This window comes from Amblyraja radiata, chromosome 6, assembly GCF_010909765.2.
Source record: "Amblyraja radiata isolate CabotCenter1 chromosome 6, sAmbRad1.1.pri, whole genome shotgun sequence".
Lineage (NCBI taxonomy): Eukaryota > Metazoa > Chordata > Chondrichthyes > Rajiformes > Rajidae > Amblyraja > Amblyraja radiata.
In genome coordinates this window covers 30498051-30525716 of record NC_045961.1, presented here as the reverse complement: position 1 = coordinate 30525716, position 27666 = coordinate 30498051, and the positions used below count along the sequence as shown (strand labels likewise).

The 27666-nt window shown below is 43.3% G+C and overlaps 1 protein-coding gene across 1 annotated transcript in view; it reads left to right on the top strand.

The window, feature by feature from the left end:
* The window catches only part of LOC116974209 (melatonin receptor type 1B-like), a 61861-nt gene extending 34881 nt beyond the window's left edge, over nucleotides 1–26980 (top strand). Inside the window, exon 2 of the mRNA XM_033022429.1 lies at nucleotides 25808–26980. Within this exon, the coding sequence (XP_032878320.1) occupies nucleotides 25808–26655 (848 nt within the window). The 3' untranslated portion in view covers nucleotides 26656–26980. The remainder of the gene's footprint in view (nucleotides 1–25807) is intronic.
* The last annotated feature ends 686 nt before the right edge of the window (nucleotides 26981–27666 follow it).

The window sequence follows — 27666 nt, the reverse complement described above, 5'->3', positions numbered from 1 at the left end:
TGTGTGAAAAAGTTACCCCTCAGATTCCAATTAAATCTTTTCCCCTTCATTTTAAACCTGTCCTCTGGTCCTCGATTCACCTACCCTGGGCAAGAGACTCTGTGGCTCTCATGATTTCAGCGCAGACTATCAAATTATGAACTGTGCAAAGTCTGCATCATTCTATCTAAAGAACCATGGGTGAAACCTGTGCTGTTTCTCAAAACCATATAGTTGGATTGCCCGTAGACAGTGAATGAACCTCTCATGGCTCATAAAGCAAGAAACACTGCGATCCAAGATGCAGTAGCTGACAACATCTAACATTTCATTAGCTCTCAAATACGCATGTTTATGGGATGTATCTTCAATCCTAGGTTAAAATGTAGTGTTGCCATGTTGGGAACAAGAGCTCATCCTACTTGAATATATCACTATTCTCATAAAATATATAGTAGACACAAAATACTGGAGTAACTCAGTGGGACAGGCAGCATCTCTGGAGATAAAGAATGGGTGACGTTTCAGGTCGAGTCCCATCTTCAGACAATATTCTCATGGACTGTTCAGCTAGTGCACAATAAATTGGCACACTTTGCAAAGAATGAAATGGGAAGTAATAAGATAATTGGAGGAACTTGGTAAGAAAATAGAAACACTAATAAAACGATTCAGAGAGCAGTACAACTATAATAATAAAGTCATTAATAGAGATCGAAGAGATAGTATGTTATGCTTGAGTTATGTCTGATATTTTGTTATCATTTACATATACCAATGCTCATTTGTGATTTATTGGTGCTCTGCATGAAATATTGGGATCAAAATTAAAATGGTATCCAAGCATAGATGCAGTTCTGCATCAACACTCCAATTTAAAATTATGATCAAAGAGCCAATCCTTCATTATTACAACTGCATGTGCATGTGCATAAGCGAGTGCATGTTGTGTGTATGTAATTTGTTCAATGAAATAACATGAAAAATCCAAATAACAAAATAATCCAACACAATGCAGGATGTCCATTTATCCATAAGTAGCTCTGCCAAATGCACAAACTTCAGTGGAATAGCAATAATGAACAGAACCCAAAATACGATTCTAAAACTCTACCTACCTGATTCCAGCCAAATACGACTGCTTATAATTGGCTGTTTTACCTAGGCATCTAAAAGCAAATATATCATTTAAAGAAAATGTGTTGGGAGGTAATAACAGAAAATGCTGGAAATACTGAGCAGATAAAATAGCATCTGCAGAGAAATCTGAATTAAGAAAAGTTGCAGAGAAGGGATTGGGTGGTGGTGGCAGTATTGGGGAACAATGTCTGTGATGGGGATAGACACAAAATGCTGGAGTAATTCAGCGGGACAGGCAGCATCTCTGGAGAGAAGGAATGGGTAACGTTTCAGGTCGAGACCCTTCTTCGGATGGGGAGATGCGGAGAATTGAATGACAATGAAGAAGGGTTCCAACTCGAAACGTTACCTATTCCTTTTCTCCAGAGATGCTATCTGACCCACTGAGTTACTCCAGCATTTGTTTCTATCTTTGACAGAAGTGGTGCTGGTGCCAGCTGGGAGAGGGGAGAGATGGCTTGTTGATTATAACTGATCTGTCTGGAGGAGAAAATGATCGGTGGAAAAGAATGAGAAGAGAGAAAAAAAGATATAGGTAAGAACAATATGAATGCAGATATTGAAAATTTGAAGTAAAATAGTTACTGAGATATTGAGCAGGTGAAGCCGCATTTGTAAGCTGATTAAAATTGAGTTAATGTTACAAGTTGAGATAATAGGAGGCCTAGATTATATAAACTACAATCTAATATTGCAAAATATTAGAAATAAATCAACTAAACGGATATATTTTATTCATAGGAAACTCTCATCTTATTTAAGCATCTGTAGATAAATTGACTATTATATGACGGTTTGTAACAATGCTTGATCAAGAACTAGTCATGGAAATTACAGATATAATAAATGAACCAAATTAAATTAGTTGTCTTTCTGATTACTTCAAATGACTGCTACGTAATGCACCTATTCTTAAACTTAAGGGCCTGTCCCACCAGCATGCGACTGCATGCGGCTAGCGCGACCTAACATGGTCGCTTGAGCCGTACAGCCTCACGGGGCCAGTCCCACTTCGATCGCCGGAGCCGTATGGAGTTGTGCGGGGCTGGTCCCGACATCGCGCGGGGCTCCGAAAAACTGACACTGTCCAAACATTCCGGGCGACAACGGCTTGTCGACGGGCTTACGCAGTGTCTCGACACCGTACGCAGCGTCTTGACGCCGTACGCAGTGTCTTGTCGGCGTAAGCCTAGCGCGTGGCATTTTTGCGATGACGTCACCGCTCGGCGTGCCGTTGCGTGATGACGTAACCACCCGACGCCGTGCGACGTCCAAATTTTTTCGGCCGTCTCCTGCCCAGCTGATTGGTGAGTATGATGTCGGGACCAGCCCCACACAATTCCAGACGGCTCCGCAGTTGGAAGTGGGACCGGCCTCGCAAGGCCGTACGCCTCAAGCGACCACGTTTGGTCGCGCTAGACGCATGCAATCACATGCTGGTGGGACAGGCCCTTTATGAAAAGGGTTTAAATACGCCTGCCATCATTCCTTTAATTATGAAATCAGCACTTATTGCAAGCTCACTGTTCTACACATTGCATCTTGATTTTCAGCTCAGCAGGAATCTTATTCTTCTGATGGTACACAAAAATGCTGGAGAAACTCAGCGGGTGCAGCAGCATCTATGGAGCGAAGGAAAAAGGCAATGTTTCGGGCCAAAACCCTTCTTCAAACCCTTGAAGAAGGGTTTCGGCCTGAAACGTTGCCTATTTCCTTCGCTCCATAGATGCTGCTGCACCCGCTGAGTTTCTCCAGCATTTTTATGTACCTTCGATTTTCCAGCATCTGCAGTTCCTTCTTAAACACGTATTCTTCTGATGTTTAGTTGCAGTTTGTGAGGGCTTTGTAAAAGATCCACACAGAGCTCTGTTTTATATCCCTAGATCTAACATAGTTATTGTTTTAAGGCAGAAGTACAGGTTATGTTAAATATATGTATTTCCTCTGATATCTGTATTCATGCCTGATATTTGCAAATTATGTCATGTTATATTCCACTTTGTTATTTGCTCACTAGTAGGATGTACAGAGGATGTGCAAACTCTGTACATCCCTTCCCCTCATCTCTCTCTCACCCAACTTTCTCCCTGTCAAAGATAAAGTGCAAAGCTTCAAGAAGACAGCAAGGGACAGGGATGGGTAGAGTGCTTAAAAATGCTTAAAGTGCTCTAATGCATTATCATAATTCTGTGCTTTAAAGAAGGTGGAAACTGAGCATTTGTAACTGACTGCAGTCTACTTTAGTCAGATTCTGGTCTCTGTTGTCAAAGGACAAATGGCAAACATAAAACAAAATAAGGTCAAAATGGTGACAGGACTTTTGCTTATCTGTAATGTTGTGGAATTGGGGCTGTGTTTAGTCTGATGTGTCTCTCTGAGGTGAATGATGTATATTTGTTATAAGACCATTTTGAAGAAGGAAAAGTTCTAAAGTGCCTTCTGCAATAAACAAAACATCAAAGGAAAATTCTGTATATAAGAATCTTGGTTCGTGGAGCAATCTCCTATCTACTTCCCTTAGCAGATAGTGCATTACCTGTTGAATTACCTCAGCAGTTCATTTTGTGCTCAGGAACAGTAGGTGCATGGCACACCACATGCAGGTTCCCCTACAAGTCACACCCACCTTACTGATTTGGAAATGTATTGCCTTGCCTTCATCATTGTTGGGTCGGAAACCTGGAGTTCCCAGGCCAGCAACACTGCGGAAGTATCTTCACCAGGAGGACTAGAGTAATTGGGGGGGGGGGGGGTGGTGGTGGTAACTCCTGTGGGACATAAAAAATGAGTATTTCGTTTGAGTTGCTAATCAATCCATTGGATGGTGAGACAGAATGATCAAAATGTTTACTTCTAAAGTGAAAAACATATTTGTTTCTAACCTAGTAGAGGAAGCAAAATACACAGTGTTTAGTTTCGCCAAGGCAGTTTACTTGGTATTTTACTGTAAATTGTGAAGACATTTACTTTTCATGGAGATTATGAAATTTAACTTCAGTTTAATGATAACTGGACTGCATAATTTGTTCAATATTTCTTATTGCAGTGGAAAAATAATTCTCTTATTTGACTGAACAACTTATCCTACACAGTCATAACTAACTAACTAACTAACTAACTAACACAGAATAAAAGAAGCTGGAACATATTTAGTAGGCTAATCATTTAACTCTGTATCTAGCAGCTCTATCTAATATTAATAAACTCCAATCTCCGAATCTGGAGAATATTTCTTAACACTTGCCCCTTTTTTACACCATATGTTTGCCTTTACCCATTGCTGTTAACATTGTTTCAGAGAAGCTGATGCATAATTCTCAAAAGGTGCAGAAGGTCAATGGAGTTAAAAATGAAACTTAGAGTGGAGAGCCCCTTTCAGGGGAGCCATTTCAGCCCCTTTCAGGGGAGCCATTTCACTCTCATTGACTTGGTGTAATGAAACAAAGTGGATTCATGACAGAAACAATAGATTTATAGATATCAAGGGAATCAAAGGACACGGGATGAATGCTGAAGAGCGATGCCGAGGTAAAAAGTCAATGATGTGTTTTAGTAAATAAGATGCAGAGATTTTTGTGCCTGTTAAGATGTGAGAGTGATTTAGTATTGTTTTGATATGTGCAGCAGAGATATGTGTTTTAGGGTGCCTGCAGCAGAAATTTCGTGTACTTTACTCCAGCCAAGCTCAAAACATACATGTTAGATAATGGGCAGCAAAGGTTTGCTAAGTTTTCAGGAAATAGACAGCAATGACTTGGTGAATATTTGTAATATTTCTAGCAGAGACCTTGTGCGTATTTTGGCATAGACAAGAGAATTTTGGGGCATTTTAGGATATGAGTAGCAAAGATTTGGTGAGTGTTAGGACAAAGCCAGTAACATTTTAATAAATATTAGGATATGGACAGTACATGTTAGTGCTTGCTGGCAGAGATTTGATGTGTTTTGCTATAGTCACTTCATAGCTTTTGTGCATTTCACTACCTGTGCACAAGAGTTTCACACATTTTTAGATAATGGCATCAATGATTTGTATGTGTTTGAGAATGCACAGTCAAAATTTGATGTCTGTTTGGATTAGTAGCAGGGATTTGTTAAATATGATCCAGGTGGGAAGCAGAGGTCAACTTTATTTTAATTACTAGCTGCCGAGATCTAGTAGAATTTGGTCTTCTTATTGAGTCCACACACAAGATTAGAAGTTGTTCAGCCAGAGCTGAACACACTTCTCGGCATCTGCATACAATGGTGTCTGTCTTGTCGCTTCTTGTGCGGGCTGGTGGAAAGATTGGTGGAAACAGGGCCTCGACGTGAACGCTCTTTCCTTGACCCCAGTAGAATTTGGTGTCTGTTAAGATATGAGAAATAGAGCAATCTTATCTGTTATATGGGCAGCAATGAATTAGTACGTGAAAGGATGCTAACAACAGATATTTAATGTAATTCTAATTCTAATGTGGATAACCAGGTTTGGTATATTTTAGATATTTGTGGAATAAATTTGTTCCATGGAAGGATACAACCAGTAGAAATCTGATCCTTGTCAAGGAAGGAATACCAGAGATTTAATACATGGTGGAGAAAGAGAAATTTACCATATGTTTGGATATAGCCAGCAGGGTGTGTATTTGGTTAGGGTCAGGAGTTTTGGGGGACATGTTAGACAGTGGTATACACAAAATGCTGGAGTAACTCAGCGGATCAGGCAGCATCTCTGGAGAGAGGAATGGGTGATGTTTCGGGTCGAGAGCCTTCTTCAGACAATGATATGTTAGGTTTAGGTTTTGGCTTATTATTGTCATGTGTACCGAGGTACAGTGAAAAGCTTTGTTTTGCAAAATAATCAGATAATACCATATTATATTACAATACAACTCACCCCCTCCATGACACACTGTCAACCTGAGGAGCACCTTCAGCAACAGACTGATTCCACCAAGATGCAGTACAGAACGCCACAGGAGATCTTCCCTGTGGCTATCAAATTGTACAATACTTCCCCCTTCTGTTGTGGGGTAGAATAACCCCCCCCCCCCCCCCAACCTTGCACATCCCCAATCCTTTCCACTCGTCACTTTAATTTCATGTTTCATGTATTTTGTTGTGTGTTATGACTGTTGGCAGATCAATTACCCTGCCGAGATAAATAAAGTATCGTATGAATACAATCCAATCAAATTCAAGTACAATCGGTAGAGCGAAGGGAAAGATACAGAATGTAGAATATAGTTCTCAGCATTCTAGCATAACAGTTCCAGAAACAAAGGCCAATGTCCGCAATGAGATAGGTTGTATAACCGGGACTGTTCCCAAGCTTCTGAAGCCTGATAACATCGGGAAAGAAACTATTCTTGAGTCTGGGGTGCAAGCTTTCAAGCTACAGTATCTTCTGCCTGATGAGAGCAGGGAGAAGAAGGAATGACTAGGATGGGGGGGATCTTCTATTTTCAAGAGGCAGCATGAAGTGTGGCTGGAGTCAATGGTGGTCAGCTTGGTCTGTGTGACGGACGGGGATGCATCCATCCGCGTTTGTCGGCACTGGGCATGTACTCGCTGCAGTTTAGAAGAATGATGGGGGACATTGAAACATACAGAATAGTGAAAGGTTTGGATACAATGGATGTGGAGAGGATGTTTCTACTAGTGGGAGAGTCTAGGGCTCTCCACTCTGGCCTCTGAATTAAAATACTTTCTTTTAGGAAGTAGATGAGGAGAAATGTCTTTAGTCAGAGGATGGTGAATCTGCGGAATTCTTTGCCACAGAAGGCTGCGGAGGCCAAGTCAGTGGATATTTTTAAGGCAGATATGATTCTTGATTAGTACAGGTGTCAGAGGTTTGGGCAGAAGGCAGAAAAATGGGGTTTGGAGGGAAAGATAGATCAGCCATGATTGAATGGCGGAGTAGTCTTGATGGGCCAAATGACCAAATTCTACTTCTTTTCCTTATGACCTTATGACATAAACACAACTATCTGCAATATCTTGTCGTTTAGAGTAGAGCAAGGCGATGAGTTCATAAGTTTGTAGGTTCTAAGAGCAGAATTAGACCATTCGGTCCAGCAAGACTACTCCGTCACTCAATCATGGCTGATTTATATTTCCCTCTCAACCATTCTCCTGCCTTCTTGCCATAAGCCCTGACACCCTTACTAATCAAGAATCTGTTCATCTCTGAGTTTGAGCAGTAATGTGTAACTTCAGACCAGGTATGGTAATGGAGTTGATGTTAACTAATTGAAGTTTTGGTGCAGTGTGCAGATACAATATCTTTACAGAGGTCTTTGAGTAGCTTTCTGCCATACTCTAGATTCCCCTCATCACATTGGAAGCTGAATGGGCGCGAGGCTAAATGCTCTCTCTTTCCTATTTCCACAGGATTGTGAAGGCCAATGGATAATGTTCAAGAATACCCAACATTCAGATTTTAGATTCCCCAAACCTCTTTAAATTATAGTAAACCATAACGCTAACGTTTGGAAACATCTGATGAAATGTACGCTGATCTGTGACTCAATGTATTAATAATGGCAGGCTTGAATCTGAAAATTTTCACTGAATGGCACAATATATTGACATAATTCAACAATAACTCTGCACCAGCTTGTGCATGGTTCATTGGATCCATGGTATTTTATTGTCTTGTGTAACCAAGTACAGTGAAATTCCTTTTTTTGCGTACAGTTCAGCGACAATCCTACCATACATCAGGCATAATCGTACTAAGTATGAGAGTGTAGGATGGTAAACTACACTGAGTTAGTACACAGGAGTCACCATGTTTTACGTGCCATCTTGTATCCTTTAAATCCAGTTTATTTCTAAAATGTGGACTTTTAACGTCCTGGTGGCGGTACAGGGTCAAGGTTTATCCTGGCCAGAGGATGTGTTGATGTCCTCCACCGCTGCTCTGCTGCCCTGAGCCTCTGCAGGCTACATCTGTTCCATGTGCTTGGCCACTTGGAACGGTGCCCGATCTATTGGAGCCCCCAGGCTGCTCCAGGGCCTCCGAACATTCCGACACTTCCTCGACGTCGGCCCGTGAATGTATCATCCTTCACCTCTGACAGCCATCGTTCAGCCTCTGTGCTCTGGGCCGCCTCCATCAGTTGACCCAGAGCACCTTCGAGGCCCGTTCCCAGATCGCTCACTGGAATCAATCTTTCCTTACATCCGCCAACGCCGCCACCTGTAAGGACAGTGCAGTGATGGTGTTTCCACGGCGATCTGTAGCAGAGAGTGAGTGTGTGTTCACGGCAACCGGTAATGGGCCGTGAATGCATTTCCATGGTGACCAGCAACAGGCAATGTAAGCATTTTCACGGTGACCTGTAATGGGCAGTGAGAATATTTCTGCGGTGACTTGTCACTATGACCAGGGCGTTTCCACAGCGACCTGTGACAGGTGTTTCCATGGTAACTGTCACAGGCAGCGATGACATTTACATGGCGACCTGCAGACATCTTAAGACATCTAGCACCTCCTTGACTGTAAAACGAACTGTCCTCAAGGCATTGCCATTAACTGGCCAATCTTCATGGTCTGTACTGGAAGGGAACACTCTCCCAGCTGCAGGGTAGTGAACCACATGGATTGTCAGTGTTCCAGCTCACGGCCGTGGCTGACCCTAAAGTAATTGTCCATTGCCATCACATTATTCTGTCCACTTCCACATGCAACCTGCCCTCCAGCTTTGCATTTTATCTCTCTCCTTTCCTTGTCTGACACCCTCATGTCTCCTTTTCACCTCTAGCCTTTGTCCTGATTTGAACCTCGTATGTCCATTCCACAAATGCTGCCTGACCTCTTGAGTTCCTCCAGCACTTTGTTTTTTTGCTCAAAATTCCAGCATCTGCAGTTTCCTGTGCTTCCATCCAAGAATTCTGTTGTATCCAAAATCCATCTCAATCCAAAATGATTAAGCTTCTCCAGATGGAATAAGATCCAAGCAGGATATACCAATAAAAGATTGAAAAATAAATTCACTGGCACAACAATGAAGTGCTGCCTTACAGCACCAGAGACCTGGGTTCGATCCTGACTATGGGTGCTGTCTGTATGGAGTTTGTACATTCTCCGTGTAGCTGCGTGGGTTAGCTCTGGGTGTTCCAGAGTCCTCCAACACTCCAAAGTTTGTAGATTAATTGGCTTCTGTAAATTGCAAATTGTACCTAGTGTGTAGGATAGTGCTAGTGTCGCTGATCAGAGCAGACATGATGAGCCAGAGGGCCTGTTTCCACACTGCATCTCAAAAGTCTAAAGTAAAGTCTAAATGGTACAATTCAAGGACTCTAGGAATTAACATAAGACTAGAAAGAAGGTGCAAATATTCCAAGGACAGAAGGCAAGCATTTTTAGGGGATTAGTAACAACAAAAATTGGAAAGGACATTTCAGTTTCTGTAGTCGTGTAGTCGCCCCATAGGTCACGACTCAGCTTGACTCTATAGTTCAAAGGTTTCAAAGGTCTTTTAATGTCACATGTACCAAATATGATATAGTGATATGCAAATTACCATGCAGCCATACGAAAACAAAAGCAACAAGACACACAAAGTTAACATAAACATCCACCACAGCGGACTCCCCACATTCCTCACTGTGATGGAAGGCAAAAATGTCAAACTTCTTCCTCTTTATTCTCCCGCGGTCGGGGCAGTGGAGCCATCTATTGGGGTGATCAAAGCTCCCGCAGCTGGCAGTCGAAACCCCCGCGTTGGGGCGATCGAAACTCCCGCGTCGGGGCGATCGAAACTCCCGCGTCGGGGGGGGGGGGGGTCGAAACTCCCGCGGCTCCGAGGTCGACCCCTGGCAAAGGGATCAATACAATACAATTCAATTTATTGTCATTTGGACCCCTTGAGGTCCAAACGAAATGTCGTTTCTGCAGCCATACATTACAAAACAAAAAGACCCAAGACACAACACAGTTTACACAAACATCCATCACATCAGTGTGATGGAAGGCAAAAAAAACTTATCTCTCCATTGCACTCTCCCCCCCGATGTCAGAGTCAGAGTCAAAGTCAAAGCCCCCGGCTGGCGATGGCGATTGTCCCGCGGCCATTAAAGCCACGCCGGGTGATGCAAGGTCGCACACCGGGTCTTGGTGTTAGAGCCCCCGGCGTGCGCTCGCAGAGTCCCGCGGCCATTCCAAGCCCGCTCAGGTGCTCTTCAACCCCGCAACTCGGGCGGGAGAAGTCGCCATTGCGGAAGCCCCGAAAAGCGGTCACCCAGCAGGGACCCGCGGGCTCCCGGTGCCGCCGTCCGCCAAACCCGCAGTTGCAGCCTCCGAAACTCCGGAGGTCGGGTTGCAGCAGCGCTCCACCACAGCTCCACCCGCTCCGGACTTGGCCAGCCCCGTGACGGTGAGTAGTCGGCAGCTCCGCAGCTGGAACCCCAGGTTGTTCCTGTTGGAGGCCGCTCCACGTTGCAGCCCCAACGACAACGGAGACCCGACAAAGAAAAGGTCGGGTCTCCCGTGCAGGGGAAAGATTTTAAAGTTACCCCCTCCCCCCCCACCCCCACACCCCCACACACATACCCCAACAAAAAAAAGAACAAAAACTACATAAAAACGAGACAAAAAAAATAATAAAACACAGACGGACTGCAGAGGCCGCTGCTGACGAGAGTCGCGCCGCCCACCGATTTTAAAGCACCGTGGTGGTGCTTCTCGAAGACGGTCTCCAGCAAAGGCCGCCAACTCCTCAATGTTAGGCTGCAGTGCGGACAGAGATACAATACTGAAACAAATCGCATATCCGTCGAGGTAAGAGAGAAAAAGTCTCCCCCAACGCCCACCCCCAAATAAAACAAGCTAAAGAACAGTAAAAACATACATTTAACACATATTATTAAACACAGAGTAAAGAAAGGACAGACAGACTGTTAGCGAGGCAGACGTTGCTGGTGCCACCCGCTGGTTTCTCTATATTTGAACTATAAACATGAACCAAAGTCTGTGTGATTTAAACACATCTTTAATGAGCACTTAGCAGCGTGGAGGACAACAGGTTATCAATGCATCCTGGCTGCTCGAACTGAAGTGCCGGGAATGGGGTGTTAGTATAAGTGTTATAGAGGGGTGGAGTTAGTGGTGCTGGCTTGTTTGTGATTGGCTCACATGCACCATCAATCTACATGCACTATAGTGATATTTTAATATTCAAGCAGAGCTTGGATTCAAATTACTCTTTGTGACTCAGTCATTTATCTAAATTTCTGGCTAAGTTTAAGAGTTGAATTACCCACAGGGGTTCTATACGCCAATAACTTCATGAGTATGTAATGTTAGTTTATGAATATGTCCTAAAGCATATAGAATAGAATAGAATAGAATAGAATGCCATTTTATTGTCACTATACACATGTACAATGAGATTAAAAGCAGCTCCTACTCAGTGCAGACATGTAATTATTGCAAAAAACAATAAAACAAAACAAGGGGGGGGGGGATAAGGTGCACAGTTCTGCGGTGCTATATACATATCTATAAAAAGACAATGGATGAATAGAGTGAATAAATAGGATGGGTTATTGCACATATTTTAAAAAAATTACAGTTACAGTACAAATTACAGTAGGTGGATAGATGGAAGTCTGGGGGTTAAGCTGTGAAGTCAGTACATGTGTGAGTTCAGGGAGGTTCAGGGAGGTTCAGGGAGGTTATGGCTTTTGGAAAGCAACTGTTCTTGAGTCTGTTTGTCCTTGTTCTGATGCACCTATAGCGCCTCCCTGAGGGCAGCAGGTCGAACAGGCCAAATGCAGGATGGGAGCTGTCCTTGATGATGTTCTTCGCCCTGCTGAGGCAGCGGGAGGTGTAAATGTCCATCAGGGAGGGGAGAGGGCAGCCAATGATCTTCTGTGCTGCCCTAACTACCCTCTGAAGCCTCTCCCTGTCTGCCATGGTGCAGCTGCCGTACCATGCTGTAATGCAGTATGTCAGCAGGCTCTCAATGGACGAGCGGTAGAAGGTCAGCAGCAGGTTGGTGTCCAGGTTGTGCTTCCTGAGGACCCTCAGGAAGTGCAGCCGCTGCTGAGCCTTTGTGATGACCACTGTGATGTTGTCTGTCCAGGATATGTCACCTTTCAATGTGATGCACGATGATTATTAATCTATTCATCAATAGAAAATAGGGCCATAAATAATGAAGGTACAACATTAGATAATATTGTTAACAGAAGTTTCTCTCTGTATGGCAGCGATTCCACAGTGAGTTTGCAGTGCATCCGAAATGACATTAACTCAGGAAAATACAACATTGTCAGAGTAGCTGTTATTGTTCTGAAGAAGGGAAAGGACTTAGTTTGTGTCACAAGAGGAGGGACGGGCACGTGGCTGTGGTACTGCGTCTGGGTGAGAACATGGTCAAAGGATAGGAGAACCCTAGCAGTGCGAGAGGGTTTCGTCGGAGAGAGAAGGAGAAAGAGCTTCAATGGTTGTCCATCCATTTCCTGTTGATAAACTTGGTGCCAGGAAACTGAAAACTCCAGCGGATCCACTTGCCCCGTTCTGGAAATAGGTCGTATTTCATGTTGGATGAACCATCCCCTCAACCTGTCTGCTGAGCTAAAATCATGCAATAACTTATATTATGGAAACAAATCTCCTTGGTTTACTTGAGAACCCAAATATCGACTGTCAGCTGATTTAGCCTTCTAATTCCTTGTTAAAACATGAATCAACGAATCATAGACAGAAACAATGAACAGCCTGCTGCACAACATCAGTAGATGGAAAGCAATGGTTGACTTTGCAGGGTAGAGACCCTGCATCAGGACTGAGAGTGGGGAAGGGTGGGAGCCAGTGAAAAGATGGGACGAGGAATGGTGAAATAGAAGTGAGGGGTGATTAGTGGAACGGGGAATGGTAAAGGTTGCTGGTGTTAGAGCCAGGTAGAGAAAGGAAATGCATAGAGTGGGAAGGCAGAAGTATGTAGACGATGGATGGAGGCTGACAGAAGAGAAAAGAAGGGGACTAATATAGAAGAAAATACACCAGTAGGCACACAGACATAGGTGAGGGGAGGGTGAAGGTGGAGATGGCTGCTGGAAGGTGATGGGTGGGTGCTAGTACTTGAGCAATGATATAAGTGCTGGTTGAACTCAATGGGTCAGGCAGCTTCTGTGGAGAGAAATGGACAGATAACATTTCGGGTCAGGACTCTTCTTCAGGTTAGTAAGGAGGGGTGATAATGGGAGCCTCAGGGTTTGGATAATCTGAGTTTTAGGATCTCCAATAATCAAAAACAACTTACTTCTGGGCACTTTTGAAGGGCAGCACAGTGGTGCAGCTGGAAGAGCAGCTGCCTCACAGTGCCAATGAAATGGGTTTGATCCTGACCTTGGGTCTTGACTGTGTAGTGTTTGCACGTTCCCCCCTGTGAATGCTTGGGTTTCCTTCAGGTGCTTCAGTTTGCTCCCACATCCCAATGATGTGCAGGTTTGTAGGTGAATTGGACTGCAAAATTGACATCAGAAATAATGAGAATGTGTGATCGATGGTCGGCATGGACTCAGCAGGCTAAAGGGCCTGTTTCTATGCTCTATCTCTTGTAGCGGCACCTAGTGGTGGCTTGGGGAATGCGAACCCTCGCTATTGGCTGGTGCCATCACATGATCGCGGGTGTGTTTCACGGGCTTTTATTCCGCAGTTGACAGAGCTCCTCCCGTGTAGCAGGAGCTATTATATATTGGCTGACCCAGCATACCTTTTGCATACTTACTTTTGTTTGTCGTTTACAAATAAAGATTTGTTTTACTCAACCTGCCTGTCTCGCCAAACTCTAAACTGAACTAAGCTCCTTCACATTTAATAGTAAGATTAAACGAGAATTTACCAGTTTGAAGTTTGATCTTTATTTTATGAGGAGTAACGTTGAGGGATTATGTGAAGATCCCGCCAGTACGCATGCGTGTCAATCTTCAAAGCAGCGGTGTGAAATCACAGACAACAGTAAATGAACTGAACATAGTAAGATTAGAGAAATAGGATACAAGTTGAACTTTATGATCGAGGGTGGGCGTGGAGGGCATGTAATCCCTCAACGTTACTCCTCATAAAATAAAGATCAAACTTCAAACTGGTAAGTTCTCTTTAATCTTACTATTTTACTTCGGAGTCACGTGAGTGACTACATGAAGATTTTAAAGCTCTGTGATTTCATGCCGTGGAAACGAGTCCAGGCGTCATACACTGCATCAGTAGGCCAATGATGAGTGAACATTAAGAATGCATTCAGACATGACATAGATATAGACATGTTGATGCTATTAATGAATAATAGTGGCAATAGTAACCTCCCTCAACCTGGAGGAAGTATGAACCATACCTAACATAGAGTTGGCAAATACCCCTGATCTGGCAATAGGTTTATTCTGAATATTTGGACAGATCAATAGTTTGACCATCCTGCAACCGCTAGGATGTGGTCCATCCCTGCTGCTGAGGTATAGCGGTCCTGGTGGAATGAGACTCAATGTCAATGTACACTCCTGTATATGCCAGACCCATATAATCATCTGGAGAAGGTTTGTAGTGATTCCTTCTAACAAGATTTTATGTAACTAACAATATTGCTGTCAGTCTATAAGGCTCTTGGGAACCTTGACATACTGGTGTAGATGCGTGATCACACACAACCCAAGGTCCATGGGATCTGCAACATCTAGTTTGGTCTTGTGTCCCTGTCTAATCTGCTTGACTAATCATAAACAAAACATGTTATTATTGCCCGCAGATATGATCATCTTATCCAGTGTAGCAATGACTGGACCCGTTGCGCTGTACTCAGCGCCATGGCATAACCACTAGTACGTGAGTATGACCATGGACAGGGATGTTGCTGGTGCCCATCGGTGAAGTGACGTAGTACAATGTTAACAACCCATATCTCTGCGTCCCTAGGCCTGGGAGGTTTTAAGTTGACGATACCTTCATATTCTAGATGTCAGAGGGTGAGACTGGACAGAGTGGTTTATGTTCTCAGCAGCCAAATGATGAGGAGGTACTTCAGGCACAGTAATGGAATATTAACTTAATGTTATAATCCCATAAAACTGAATTTTAATGTGTCAGTCATCCGTGCCGAGTTAAACGTAAGGAAGCATAAACAATGCTTCCCATCTCCTATGCAGATTGCTGCTATTTGGTGTTATCCCTGCAATCTGTAGTGAGCACTCCTAACGCTTATGGTTTGACAACCCGAGCCGCAGGAACAATCTCTCAGAGTCAGTAAGTCTATGAATTGATTATATCATGCAGAGGATGGTTTCAACATCACAACTGAACCAGCATCTTTTTTATCCGGAAATAACTATGTAAGGTTTTATGCTCATTCTTCGCCTCAGCGGGAGCCATAGGTATATAACCCAGGCAGGCACTATGAAAACCCGGAAGCGGGAATCTTGCTGAATTTTGCAAGACCCGTCTATTGAGGCCAAATGGAGGAAGACATAAAAGAACATTCCTCCCTAGTGTAGCGAGAATGCACCCTTCGCCACTATATGCCTCGTTCACTGTTGATTGAGCCTGGATGCAAGCATCTCAATAGTTAGTGTTCCATTGATCCACGATGTCATTAAATACTTTGTGATCACACATTCATTCTGTGTTGTCATTGATTTTGCATAATAATACACCAGTGCTAAATGCGGTTTGGTAAAACTATCACCGGATACTTTGATTTGATTGTACCTTTGTGATTAACATAAACCACCATGTGTATCACCTTGGATGTGTGCATGCAGTTTATGCATATTCACACACCCTTTAATGCACAGAATGCACCTGGTGTCCATTGGCAGTTGATACCATGACTGAACACTTGATAACTCATGCTAATCCCATCTGCCTCCGTAACTAGAGATGGTATTAGTAAATTACCCATCTTTGGGCAATAGCATCAGTTTGGAAACGACTGAAGATTTACGGATAAGAGGTTTTAGTGGAGCAAAGCTGTCCATCATTGTGACTTTGATAGTTTCAGCTAAAAATAGCAGAGGTCTAATTTTTTGTCTTAGAGCTGATCCCAGACAAATAAATGGATGATTGTATCCCAATAATCAATAGTTTCAGTTGGTATCAACTTAATTTAAACTTAACTGGACGGGTGAGAACCAATTTCTCAAATAATGCTATGTTGCTGATAAGGCTAATTTAGTAAAATACAGTATGTTCAATATCATCCAGATTGGCCATGCTACTTATTTGTTAGCTCTGTGCAGTCGAAGCACTGATAGTAGTGATTTGGTAAATAATCTGGAAACTGGAGTTAGCCCATTTTGCAACGCCACTGAGTGTATCGTTGCCTCATCCAGTTAAATTTCAAATATCTTCAACCCTGTGAGCGGATATTGATCACATGGAAGTTATTCAGAAAAGTCTATACTGCACATGTGGGTTGAGGCTGTTGACAATGATCAGTCCACATCCCATTCTTGTGAGCCTGCCTTGAAAGGCAACTCCAACCATACCTGTGTGCAGTATAAACTAATCTTATGTTATCCCAAACCAGTGTAAATATTCAAACCAGTTTAATATTACCAACTTGTATCCGTGACAGGAGACATCATCGATGTGGTTCCATACCTTTATCCGAATGGGAGGACTTATGCAACCCGACCCAGGAGCTGCCTCAAACATGTGTGCATGATTTTGCACCTGCTCCTGGGAGGTAGAGGAGCTCGATTACGGGGTTGGCGCATCTTGCAGGAAGGCCGTTCTGGGCTGTGGCCTAAAAAGATCTTTGTCCTGGTTGTACGGCCTTCAAGCTTTCACCAGCTTCAGTTCATCGTGGTTTGCTGGTGGGTGCGTAGGGGTGCTGCCGTCGAAGATGTGAGGTCTTGCGTGATGATGTGGCCTTCCTGAACCCGACGGCCACTCGTCGAGCTCCTGCTGCTGGTAATGTTGTTCCTGCACCCCCTGCACACTTGTTGTATCTTCAGCCAAACCCCTGTCTTCAGAGTCAGCCCAGAAGTGACTCCTAATGCTCCCCTCTGTCGAGGGAGATGCATTATGCAGCCCTCAATAAGGTGCTGCCATGGGCGTCCTGGGACCCCATGGTGACTAGACTCCATATACCGGAGCATGTCACATTGGAGCTTCTGCTCCATCAACCGCTCCATGCGGGATATGCGATCACAGTTGCTCCCGCCAGCGGTGAGTCTTCACAGCCTGACTCGTCCGAGTCTTCGGCCTGTCCGACTTCTGCTTGGCCTTCCCACCAGTCTGTTGTCGATTCCGACTGTGCAGGTGCCAGGTCGGAGACTGCTGATCAATAGCGATCCAGGTGCAGTCTACCGCTGCTGACTGCCCTGACTGCCCGCAATTCCGCGGTCCTCCGCAGTCAGTCTGGATGCGGTCCATTCCTGTAACATATTCTCACAAAATAGCACAAAACGACCTTCGAGTAAGGAATTTACCTGCATGTCCTTTTTAAAACCTTCTGCTGCGGGGCAATGCTCCTCCCGAGCCTGGTCTCCTGGTCGTAGTTTGTTACAGCTGGGGTTCCCTCTGTGGTCCTTGTAGAAAGGCTTCCATTGCGGGTTATTTCTCCCCCGAGCTTTTTCTCCGCGGTCCCTTATAGCAGGGCTTCTCCGTGATGTTCTCCAGTCAGGGCTCCCCCCCACCCCCCCACCCCCCTCCTCCTCCCCTCCTCCCCACCGATCTGGGTATCCCCGCAGTAACTGCAGCCGGGATATCCCGCGGTCCCTATAAAAGGGATAGCCGCGATTTACAAAGTCGGGGGGGAGGGGGGGGTGTATATGAAGCCGCTGGTTTTACTGCCAGCGGCTCAGTAGGTGACTTACCGCGGTCCGCTCCTCGCATCCCGCAGTCTACGGAGCGGGTTCTCCAGGTGCCTCCGGCACCAATATGAAGCCGCTGGCTCCACCGCCAGCGGCTCGAAGGCGCACCCACCGCCGCCCGCTCCCCGTGTTCCGCGGTCTCCGGAGCGGTTGTCCAGGTGCCCCCGGCACCAATATGAAGCCGCTGGTTTTACTGCCAGCGGCTCGAAGGCGAATCCACCGCCATCCGCTCCCCGTATTCCACGGTCTCCCAAGCGGGTTCTCCACCAATATGAAGCCGCTGGTTCTACCACCAGCGGCTCAAAGGTGAATTCACCGTCGCTCGCTACCCGCATTCCGCAGTCTTCCGAGCGCCTAGGTCCGTGGGCGGGATTCCCCGTGACCGAGGTTCCCTGAAGTTCGTGACTGGGGTCTCCCCTCCGTCCCGAATTTGCCCCGGACTTTTAGCAGGACCTCTAAGTAGAGGTTCCTGCAAGAAGATTTAAGCCTGAAAAGTTTAAAAAAACTTACATCAGGTCTGTTGCTGGCAGGAGAATCACGTCCACCCTGCCAGTCATAACACAATGCGATAGACGATATGGCACGCATGCGTACTGGCGGGGTCTTCACTTAGTCACTCACTAAACTGAACTAAGCTCCTTCACATTTAATTTACCTTCTTTCAACATGTAAAAAGCCACATTTCAGAACTGCATTTTTGCACCAGAGGAAATACTGTCAAGAAGATACCTCTTAGCCTTTGTGTGACCGAGTGTATTGTTTCTTTCCCATAAAAATAAATAATTTATTAACATAAAAGTCAATTATTTGGATTTCTGACTTAAAGGCATTCTGATAATTAGGCCATTCATCTTAGCGAATGGAAGAATAACATAGCAACCAAACATAAATGATATTTGTTCAAATTGAGATTATAATTATATAGTTGAATTGAATTGAAATAAGGTTAACGAACCTTGACAGCAACTTAGAAACAGAAGACTATTAATAGAAGAAAGATGTGCCTAAGTACAGAAACCTTCAGAATCTCAGGACATTTCAAAACACTTTGCAGCCAACAAAATACTTTTGAGGTACTTTGATTTCATATTGTGTATAGCAAGATCTCACAAACAGCAATAAGACTAATTACTAGTTTTGTTTGAGGGGAAAATATTGCCATGAGAATGTAAACTATGGAAGACTATTTCAGACATAGTTTGGTTTAGTATCTCATCACCATGTGAAATGTACAATGTTAGTTGGCAGGACTGGAGGGGCAGAGCTTTGTTACAGGAGGGGCAGGTTAGGACTATGTTCCTTCGAGCTCTGGAGGATGAAAGCTGATTTTATAGAGGTGTATAAGATCATCAGGGGAATAGATAGGGTGAATGCACAGAGTCTTTTACCCAGAATAGGGGAATCAAGAACCTGAGGACAGATTTAAGGTGAGAGGGGGAAAATAGGAATCTGAGGGGCAACTTTTTTCACACAGGGGATGGTGTGATCCACCAGAGGAGGTATTTGAGGTAGGTTCTATAACAACATTTAAAAGACATTTGGACATGTATATGGATAGGAACAAATACGATGGATATGGGCCAAACACTGGTAGGTGGGACCATATGTATGGGGCATCTTTGTTGCATGGCCAAGTTAGGCTGAAGGGCCTATTTCCATGCTGTGTGACTCTATGACTCCTTAATAAAAATGAGACCTAAATAAAGAAAGGCACAAAAAGCTGGTGAAACTCAGCGGGTCAGACAGTATCTCTGGAGAAAATGAATACGTGATGTTTCGGGTCGAGACCCTTCTTCTGAAGTCCCTTCTCTACCCGAAACATCACCTATTCCTTTTCTCCAGAGATGCTGTCTGACCCACTGAGTTTCTCCAGCTTTTTGTGTCTATCTTCGGTTTAAACCAGCATTGGTAGTTCCTTCCTGCACATTTTGAGCAAAATAAAGAGATTGGTATATATGACAATGAAAGAGCAACAGAAACATAAGGAGATCTGGGTTTCTCAAGAAGTATTGACTTCTTATCAAATGTTCAAACAAACTTTTTTCAAGTACGAATTCTTATTGTATAGATGTTTATATGTCCAGCAAATAGTTTGCTGAATTTGCATTGTGCAGCAAGACAAACATGTACTGGGTCCATCTGAAAGGATCCCAATGTTAATTTTTTGCATCAACCCCATCTCATTTGGCACCCAGCATATGTCGCAATTGATGCATTTTCATTCCATTCAACTGCAAGCAGTTTCTTGCAGTGCAGTGACAGCAGAGCTTCAGCCCTTAAAGGCACATTTCGCATGTCAATTGAAGAGCAGCGATAGATGTATGGATTGGCATGGGAGAGAGTGAAGCTGCAGTGGCGAGCGAGAGGATACCAAAGAGAAGCAAGATTTATGCCAGGACAAATGTCCTTTGTAGATACAAGGAAGTGCAGATGCTGGAAGCTTGTGCAAAATGCAGAGTGTAGAAGGAAGTCAGCAGGTCAGGCAATATCCATGGAGGGAATGGACTGACAACATTTCGGGTCGGAATCCTTCTTCAGAATGTCCTTTGTACCAGGGGATTTGCTACACCAGCCTTTTGTGGAGCTTGCCGAGAATGGAGGGTGTCTTGTTCTCCAAGAGCAACATTGCAATAGAGCCAAGATAGACACAAAATGCTGGAGTAACTCAGCAGGACAGGCAGCATCTCTGAAAAAGGGTTTCGACCTGAAACGTCACCCATTCCTTCTTTCCGAAGATGCTGCCTGTCCTGCTGAGTTACTCCAGCATTTTGTGTTTATCTTTGGTGTAAAGCAGCATCCGCAGTTCCTTCCTACACATTCCAATAGGGCAATGCAGATAAATTAAAAAACGCAATCTCACTTGATATGTAAAGGTGATCACTATTAAGTACAATGTGGCCCCTAACTCGCATATCCTTACTAAGACAGACATATGCGTGCTCGCTCACTCACACATCTCAAGACTGTGAATCTAGAATGCTGTAAATTATCATTGAGTTATGTTTCATCTCCTTGCTTTAGACCAAGGCTACTGGAAGTTGACAAAGCCCACCTGGTTGAGCTGAGTGAAATTCAAGCAATCTACAGATTATGGAATTCTTAAACAAAGCAGAGACTCTGCAGGTCAGGCCACATCTATGGGAAGAGAAACTGTTATTATTTTAGGTCAGAGACTCTTTGTCAGAACTGGGAAGAAATTCTCAGCTTATTCCCATGGTTACCCCAGTTGAACACTATCAGAGACATCTCTCCTTCCCCACCCTCCCTGTAACTTCATCTGTTTATTCTGCCTCTTCCTCAGTTCTGACGAAGGGACTTCAAGCTGAAATGTTAACACAATTTCTTCTCCCACGGATGCAGCCTGACCTGCTGAGTATTTCCCACATTTTCTGATTGAACTAAGAACTGTTTCTGAACAGAGTGGTGAAAGTAGGAATTGGACACCTATTAGTCTTCTCTTCTTCTTGCGTATGGCGTGCACAGCCTAAAGTTATAGGACAACTTGTTCTATTTGATCTTATTTGATTGTGCATGCTGAGTTTATTGCATTTGGGGAACCAGGGCGGACCATGTGAAGGTTGCAATCTTCCACCCCACCTGTTAGTCAAGGTCTACCAGCTGCCTCTGCAATGAATAATAATGATAGAATATTTATCCCAGGAGGACAAATACAGCTGCTCAGCAGATTGGAAGACCATTCCAGATCCTAGAAAGGGCCATTGTTCTGGAGGAGACAAACGTTGCTGTGATCTCTTTGCAAGGTTAGCTTTTTCCTCGCATACCTGAATCTTGGGTTTTATGCTCCCATATGGTCCACAGCTAGCCACCCGAGGCAGTAGCTTCAACAGGTTGAGAATGACAGCCTAGGGCCGACCCTTTGTGACCATGCATCACCAACACGCAGAGACTTGTAGGCAAAGGGAAAGGCCCAGCGGAGCACCACATTATAGCAACAGAACATCAATGTCAATCTACATGCAGTCACCAGAGAGCATCATCTAGGTGTTAAAATGCAAAATATTCCGTAATAAGTTGATGCCAGCTTTTCATTTATTTGATTATATTTTCAATTTACTGTGTAATTACCGTGCTGAACATATGTTGTGAAGGAAAGAGTTATTCTACAGCTTCATATGATCCTCCAACATCTACCATTATCACATCATGATTTTAGAGTTTCAGCCACATAACAAAAGGTTTACCCTTGTTAGCACCATAAAGATATGCAATTTAAAGTGTTGGTTTGGAATGAATTCAGACAACTACTTTGATTTTGATATTGGTTGCTTTCTATCCTTTCATCGACATAATGTCTTTTCATTTCTTGAGGAGTTTGGGATTTGCCAGCAGACCTCGTATGAGCACAGCCTGGATCCTGGGAAGACTGCGAAGTTGACAAATCTGTGCCTCTGCTATGGCACCTCCTCTTCATTGAAATAAAAGCATGTGAAATGGCTTCTTCTTTGTTACTGAACTTGAGTGACATCTAATATTTTAATAAGCTGCAAACTGATATGTGGCAGTGGACAGTTGAAATAATCCTGACACTAAGAAATTGGCAATAACTGTGACCCTGATCTTTGCAGTGAAAACTCTTCTGGCATGTTGGTGGTTGGAGACCCTCTCACAAAATGTCATGCAACTCTGCAATGACTGCTGTAAATGACTGCAGCCTGTGGAGGTGTTGCACGTCAGAGACGTCAGGGCAAGCTGTTGTCAGTGAAAGCTCTCAGTGGAAGGGGTCTTTGTATCTTTTCGTATCTGTGTCTCCTCCCCCAAGATTCCTGTCCATCTGTCTTTGCCTTAATTGCTCGCAGTGCTTGGCCTGAAGGTCCCACTCTTAAACTGCTGCCGACAACTGTAGTATGCCACAATAGGTTAACAAGACAATTACATGTCCAAAAACACTGGATGTCACATTTATCAAAGTGTGAGCACAATTTAGGGTGCACAAGACATCTCCTGTGATGGCAATTGCTTCTGATGTCCCCCATTGATTGCTGAGTGGTGTTTTCAATGGTGCCTGAATAGGAATGCATTGGAGATGAGTCTTTGCTGTGACTTACAGAGACAGCTAATTTGTAGGCTCTGAGTTATAATTTATGACGACAATGGTGGAACATTGCACTGCACAACAATGGATGTTGTTTGATGTACGTGCGCAACTACGGGGACATGTAAGATATGGGAATCCAATTAGGAGAGGCCCAGTACAGTTTTGTGATTGTTGTTATTTGATCCAGAAATGGTTAAATCAATGATCAATCAAGTGAACGCAGAAAGGAAGCAACAATTTCCAAGCAATTGAAGGTATCGTTTACAAATGATCATTGTCAGTAGTTTACATACATGCTTATAGTTTTTTTAGAAATTTGACAGCTAAATTTCTTAACTGCTCAGCTGTTGAAATTTTAAGAAAATTAGATTTAATTCTGGTTCAGAGCTTTGGTGCATACAAATTGATGCAAGTTAATTCACACATTGGATATAACTGAAAAAAAAGATGATTTATCCTCTATGTGAAGTTCCATTTAATTCTAGGATTTATTGATCACATTATTGCTGCTGATGTGAGCTGATTTTTTAGCAGTGGTGAATTACTATGTGTTTGTACTGAAATCAATAAAAAACTGTATATTCTGGGCATTGTACTCCCGCATACAATCTTGCAACTGTGAACTTGAAAATATGCTAGGATTTATGTTTCAATCCTAGCATATTCCAGATCTGTCTGTTAATACTCAATAGTCGAAGGAAGGACACACCAGGGAAGGGGAGAGGATGGTAATGGTTTTCTTGGTGCTTTTTTAAAAGTGAGATTTTACAGCATTATTTTAAGTACAACCTTATCATGTTATGCTTCAATTTCTTAGGAATTTAGTTTAGTTTCGTTTTAGTTTAGAGGGATAACGCGGAAACAGTCCCTTCTGCCCACCGTGTCTGCGCCGACGAGCGATCCCCGCACATTAACAGTATCCAACACACACTGGGGACCATTTACACAGACACCAAGCCAATTAACCTACCTACCTGTACGTCTTTGGATTGTGGGAGGAAACAGAAGATCTTGGAGAAAACCCATGCGATCACGCTGAGAACGCACAAACTCTGAACGGACAGCACCCTTAATCGGGATTGAACCGGGTCTCCGGCGCTGCAAGCGCTGTAAGGCTGCAATTCTACCACTGCGCCACCGTGCCACCCCAAGAATATAACTTGACATGGTTCCCTGTTTCTCTTCCATTTTTTAAGTTTTACCATTTAAAGTTCACTTCCTCTCCTTGTTCCTCTTCCCTAAGTGCAAAATCACACATTTCTCCACCACAACATTAAGTAACTGTACTTTGGATGTCCCTTTCAAACTAAATTTGCTACTTTGATAAATTAATTCAGATATTCTGATTAAGAATGTTATTTTCTTAATGTGCTCTCCCTATCTTCTGTCCTTCAATCCAGATTCACTGAAGCAAAGTGACGTTTAATGTTGGAGATGTTCTGGGCCCTCGTCACTCAGTTCCATTTAAGCCAAATTTACGTGGATGCTCTACTGAACGTAAACAGGCCCTTCAGACCACTGAGTTTATGCCAATCACCAAACATACCATTATACTAATCTGATTTTATTCTCCCCATAGGCAAGACCTGCAAAGGGCGGATGAGCTCCTAGTGAGCCATTCTTACATAGCATTGTAAGGCACGGTGCCCGTTGATGTTTTCAACGATGATGATGATGATATTCACATCAATTCCTATTTGTCCCCAAGATTCTACCAACTCATCTACACACTCGAGGCTATTTACAATGGCCGTAACTTTCCAACCCACATGTTTGAGAGATTTGGGGGGAAACCAGAACAGTCACAGGTAGAATACATAGACAAAACTCCACATGGACAGAACCAGAGGTTAGGATTGAATGCAGTTCAGCAGAGCTGTGAGGCAGTAACTCGATTTGCTGCACCACTGTGCCATCATATACTGACTATTAAGTCTACTGATCTTTACAACAGGCTGGGATTGGACTACTGCCAGGTGTATAAGAGTGGGCCTAGGATTTAAATAATCATCACACCTCCAGTAGTCCCTTCAGCACTCAACTTGTTTCATAGAAATTCAGTTCAGAGACCCTTGGATTTTCATGGCATGCTGGAACAGCAGGTCCAGACATTTTTGGTATAAGTAGGTCACTGAAGAAGGGTCTCGACCTGAAACGTGACACATTCCTTCTATCCAGAAATGCTGCCTGTCCCACTGAGTTACTCCAGCATTTTGTGTCTATCTGCAAGCTATTATTAGACTTTAGTGAGATGGCTTCATCTCTTAATCCCCTTTCCATATTCTGAACTCACTGATTTGTCTGGTGTCGGGCTGCATCTTATTCAGGATTCCTTCATCATTACTACACTGATACTAATCTTAAACAAGTCTTTAACACTTTTCCTGTGGTGAACAGAATCTTTCTCTATCTTTAAATCTCGTACAGAGGAAGATTTACAGTGTATGCACACAAGTTAGTAACACAAGTTAAGTTATTAATTTATTGATCTGTTCTCATTACTATATATTATCTGGGTGTATTGTATTTAGAGCCCTGTTAAGCTGCTGCAGGTAAGAATGTTGTTGTTCTGCTGTTGGTACATTCTGTATGACGACTCTCTTGCCTCTTGATATTCTTGACCATTTATGCTCACATTTAATTGCTGCCGGGGTAGTAAATCGCAGCTGATTAGAACAAGTAATACTGTGTATTAAGTATAATGCAGAATAGAATGAGCTGGCAATATAATTCCCATTTTAAAGTCACGATTATATGTCAGTTTATATTTGGGTAAAAAATGCTTGAATTAATGGTCGTAATGGATATTTCTCTTTTCTTTTGCAGGTAACGCATTTGTTGTAAGCTTGGCGTTTGCTGATCTTGTGGTGGCTGTGTATCCGTATCCACTGATACTCTTTGCAATTTTTCACAATGGATGGTTCCTCGGTGATATTCATTGTAAACTAAGTGGCTTTTTGATGGGTCTAAGTGTAATAGGATCCATTTTCAACATCACAGCAATTGCAATTAACAGATATTGCTACATCTGTCACAGTCTGACTTATGACAAACTATACAGCTGTCGAAACACAATGATATTTGTGTTTCTCATTTGGGCATTGACTGTGGTTGCATTAATACCTAATTTCTTTGTTGGATCGATACAGTATGATGCCCGTGTCTACTCCTGCACGTTTACTCAGACGATTAGTTCTTCTTATACCATTGCTGTGGTGATCGTTCACTTCCTAGTTCCTATCACAGTTGTGTCATTCTGTTACCTGCAAATCTGGATTTTGGTTATCCAAGTAAGAAGACGTGTCAAAATGGACATGGGACCAAGGCTAAAGCAGAGTGACTTCAGAAACTTTCTGACCATGTTTGTGGTGTTTGTGTTGTTTGCATTTTGCTGGGCACCCCTAAACTTCATTGGCCTGGCTGTGGCTATAAACCCACAGAAGATTGCACCAAAAATTCCAGAGTGGTTATTTGTCCTCAGTTATTTCATGGCCTACTTTAACAGTTGCCTTGATGCAATTATATATGGACTGATGAACCAAAACTTCAGAAAAGAATATAAAAGAATCATAATGTCCTTGACGACGCCACGCCTTTTGTTTCAAGATACATCACGAGGAGGAACTGAGGCAATGAAGACTAAACCATCACCTGTATTAAATAACAATGATTAGGTTAAAGCAAACTCTTTGTAAAATCAATTTACTGGTCTGCAATTTCAGATTATTTCTGTTCAAAGTTCTACCTTGTTGAAAAACAGCAAAATGTGTTCTTTCACTGTATTTTTGTTGTTGTTGAAAGTACTATTAGACATGATTTTACTGCAGATTATTGAGATGATGAATGGTTCTTATAGTTGGTGGTGTTGAGCAGGGACTGGCATTCTATTACTGCAGTTTTGAAATCTCAGCTCAATATGTTTCAATAAATGAAGGAAAAATTCTGGTCACTCAATCTTCCCCACAATCTTGCCAAAGTATTTTTTTTGCCCAATGAACACACCAGCCCAAGTATATACTAACTCCAGGAATATTCCTTTTAGATAATATGTATACCTCATATTTGCACAGTTTATAAGGGTTTCTGTGGAATTTATGTTGGTGAACACTTGCGATTGTCCACTTCCATGGTGTATACTTGATACAAGTTGAACACTGCTGTGCAGTATAATGGGCAAGTCTGGAGTAATGAAATTATATATTTTGTACATGAGCTGAATTAAACTTACGTCTGTTTTGTGCAGTTCCATGGTGCCATTGATATAACAAATCTTTAAGTGTATTTGCACAAGCACACACGCACGTTCACGTAACTAAACCTTAATGCAATAGCATTGCAGATCATTGTTAATTTTAATTGCAGTTTTTGGTGACAAGATTAGGAAAAATGCAAATGCTAAAGAACTGATGCAATCACCAAATAAATCTTTTTACTTTAATTGACATCAATGAAAAAAAATCAAGAAAAGTGAGAGGAGAAGAGACGATGAACAAGATTATATTGATTGCTTTTCACTGTGACCAAAGCTCAAAATGACTGAAAACAACCCAACAAGCAATCTGTAGGAGATATTCTGGGGTTCTGGGGGTCGAGCAGCAACTGGGCAGGGGGCGGGGGGGGGGGGGGGGGGGGGGGTGGAGAGGGGGGCTGGGAGAGGGGGGGTTGGAGAGGGGGGCTGGGAGGGG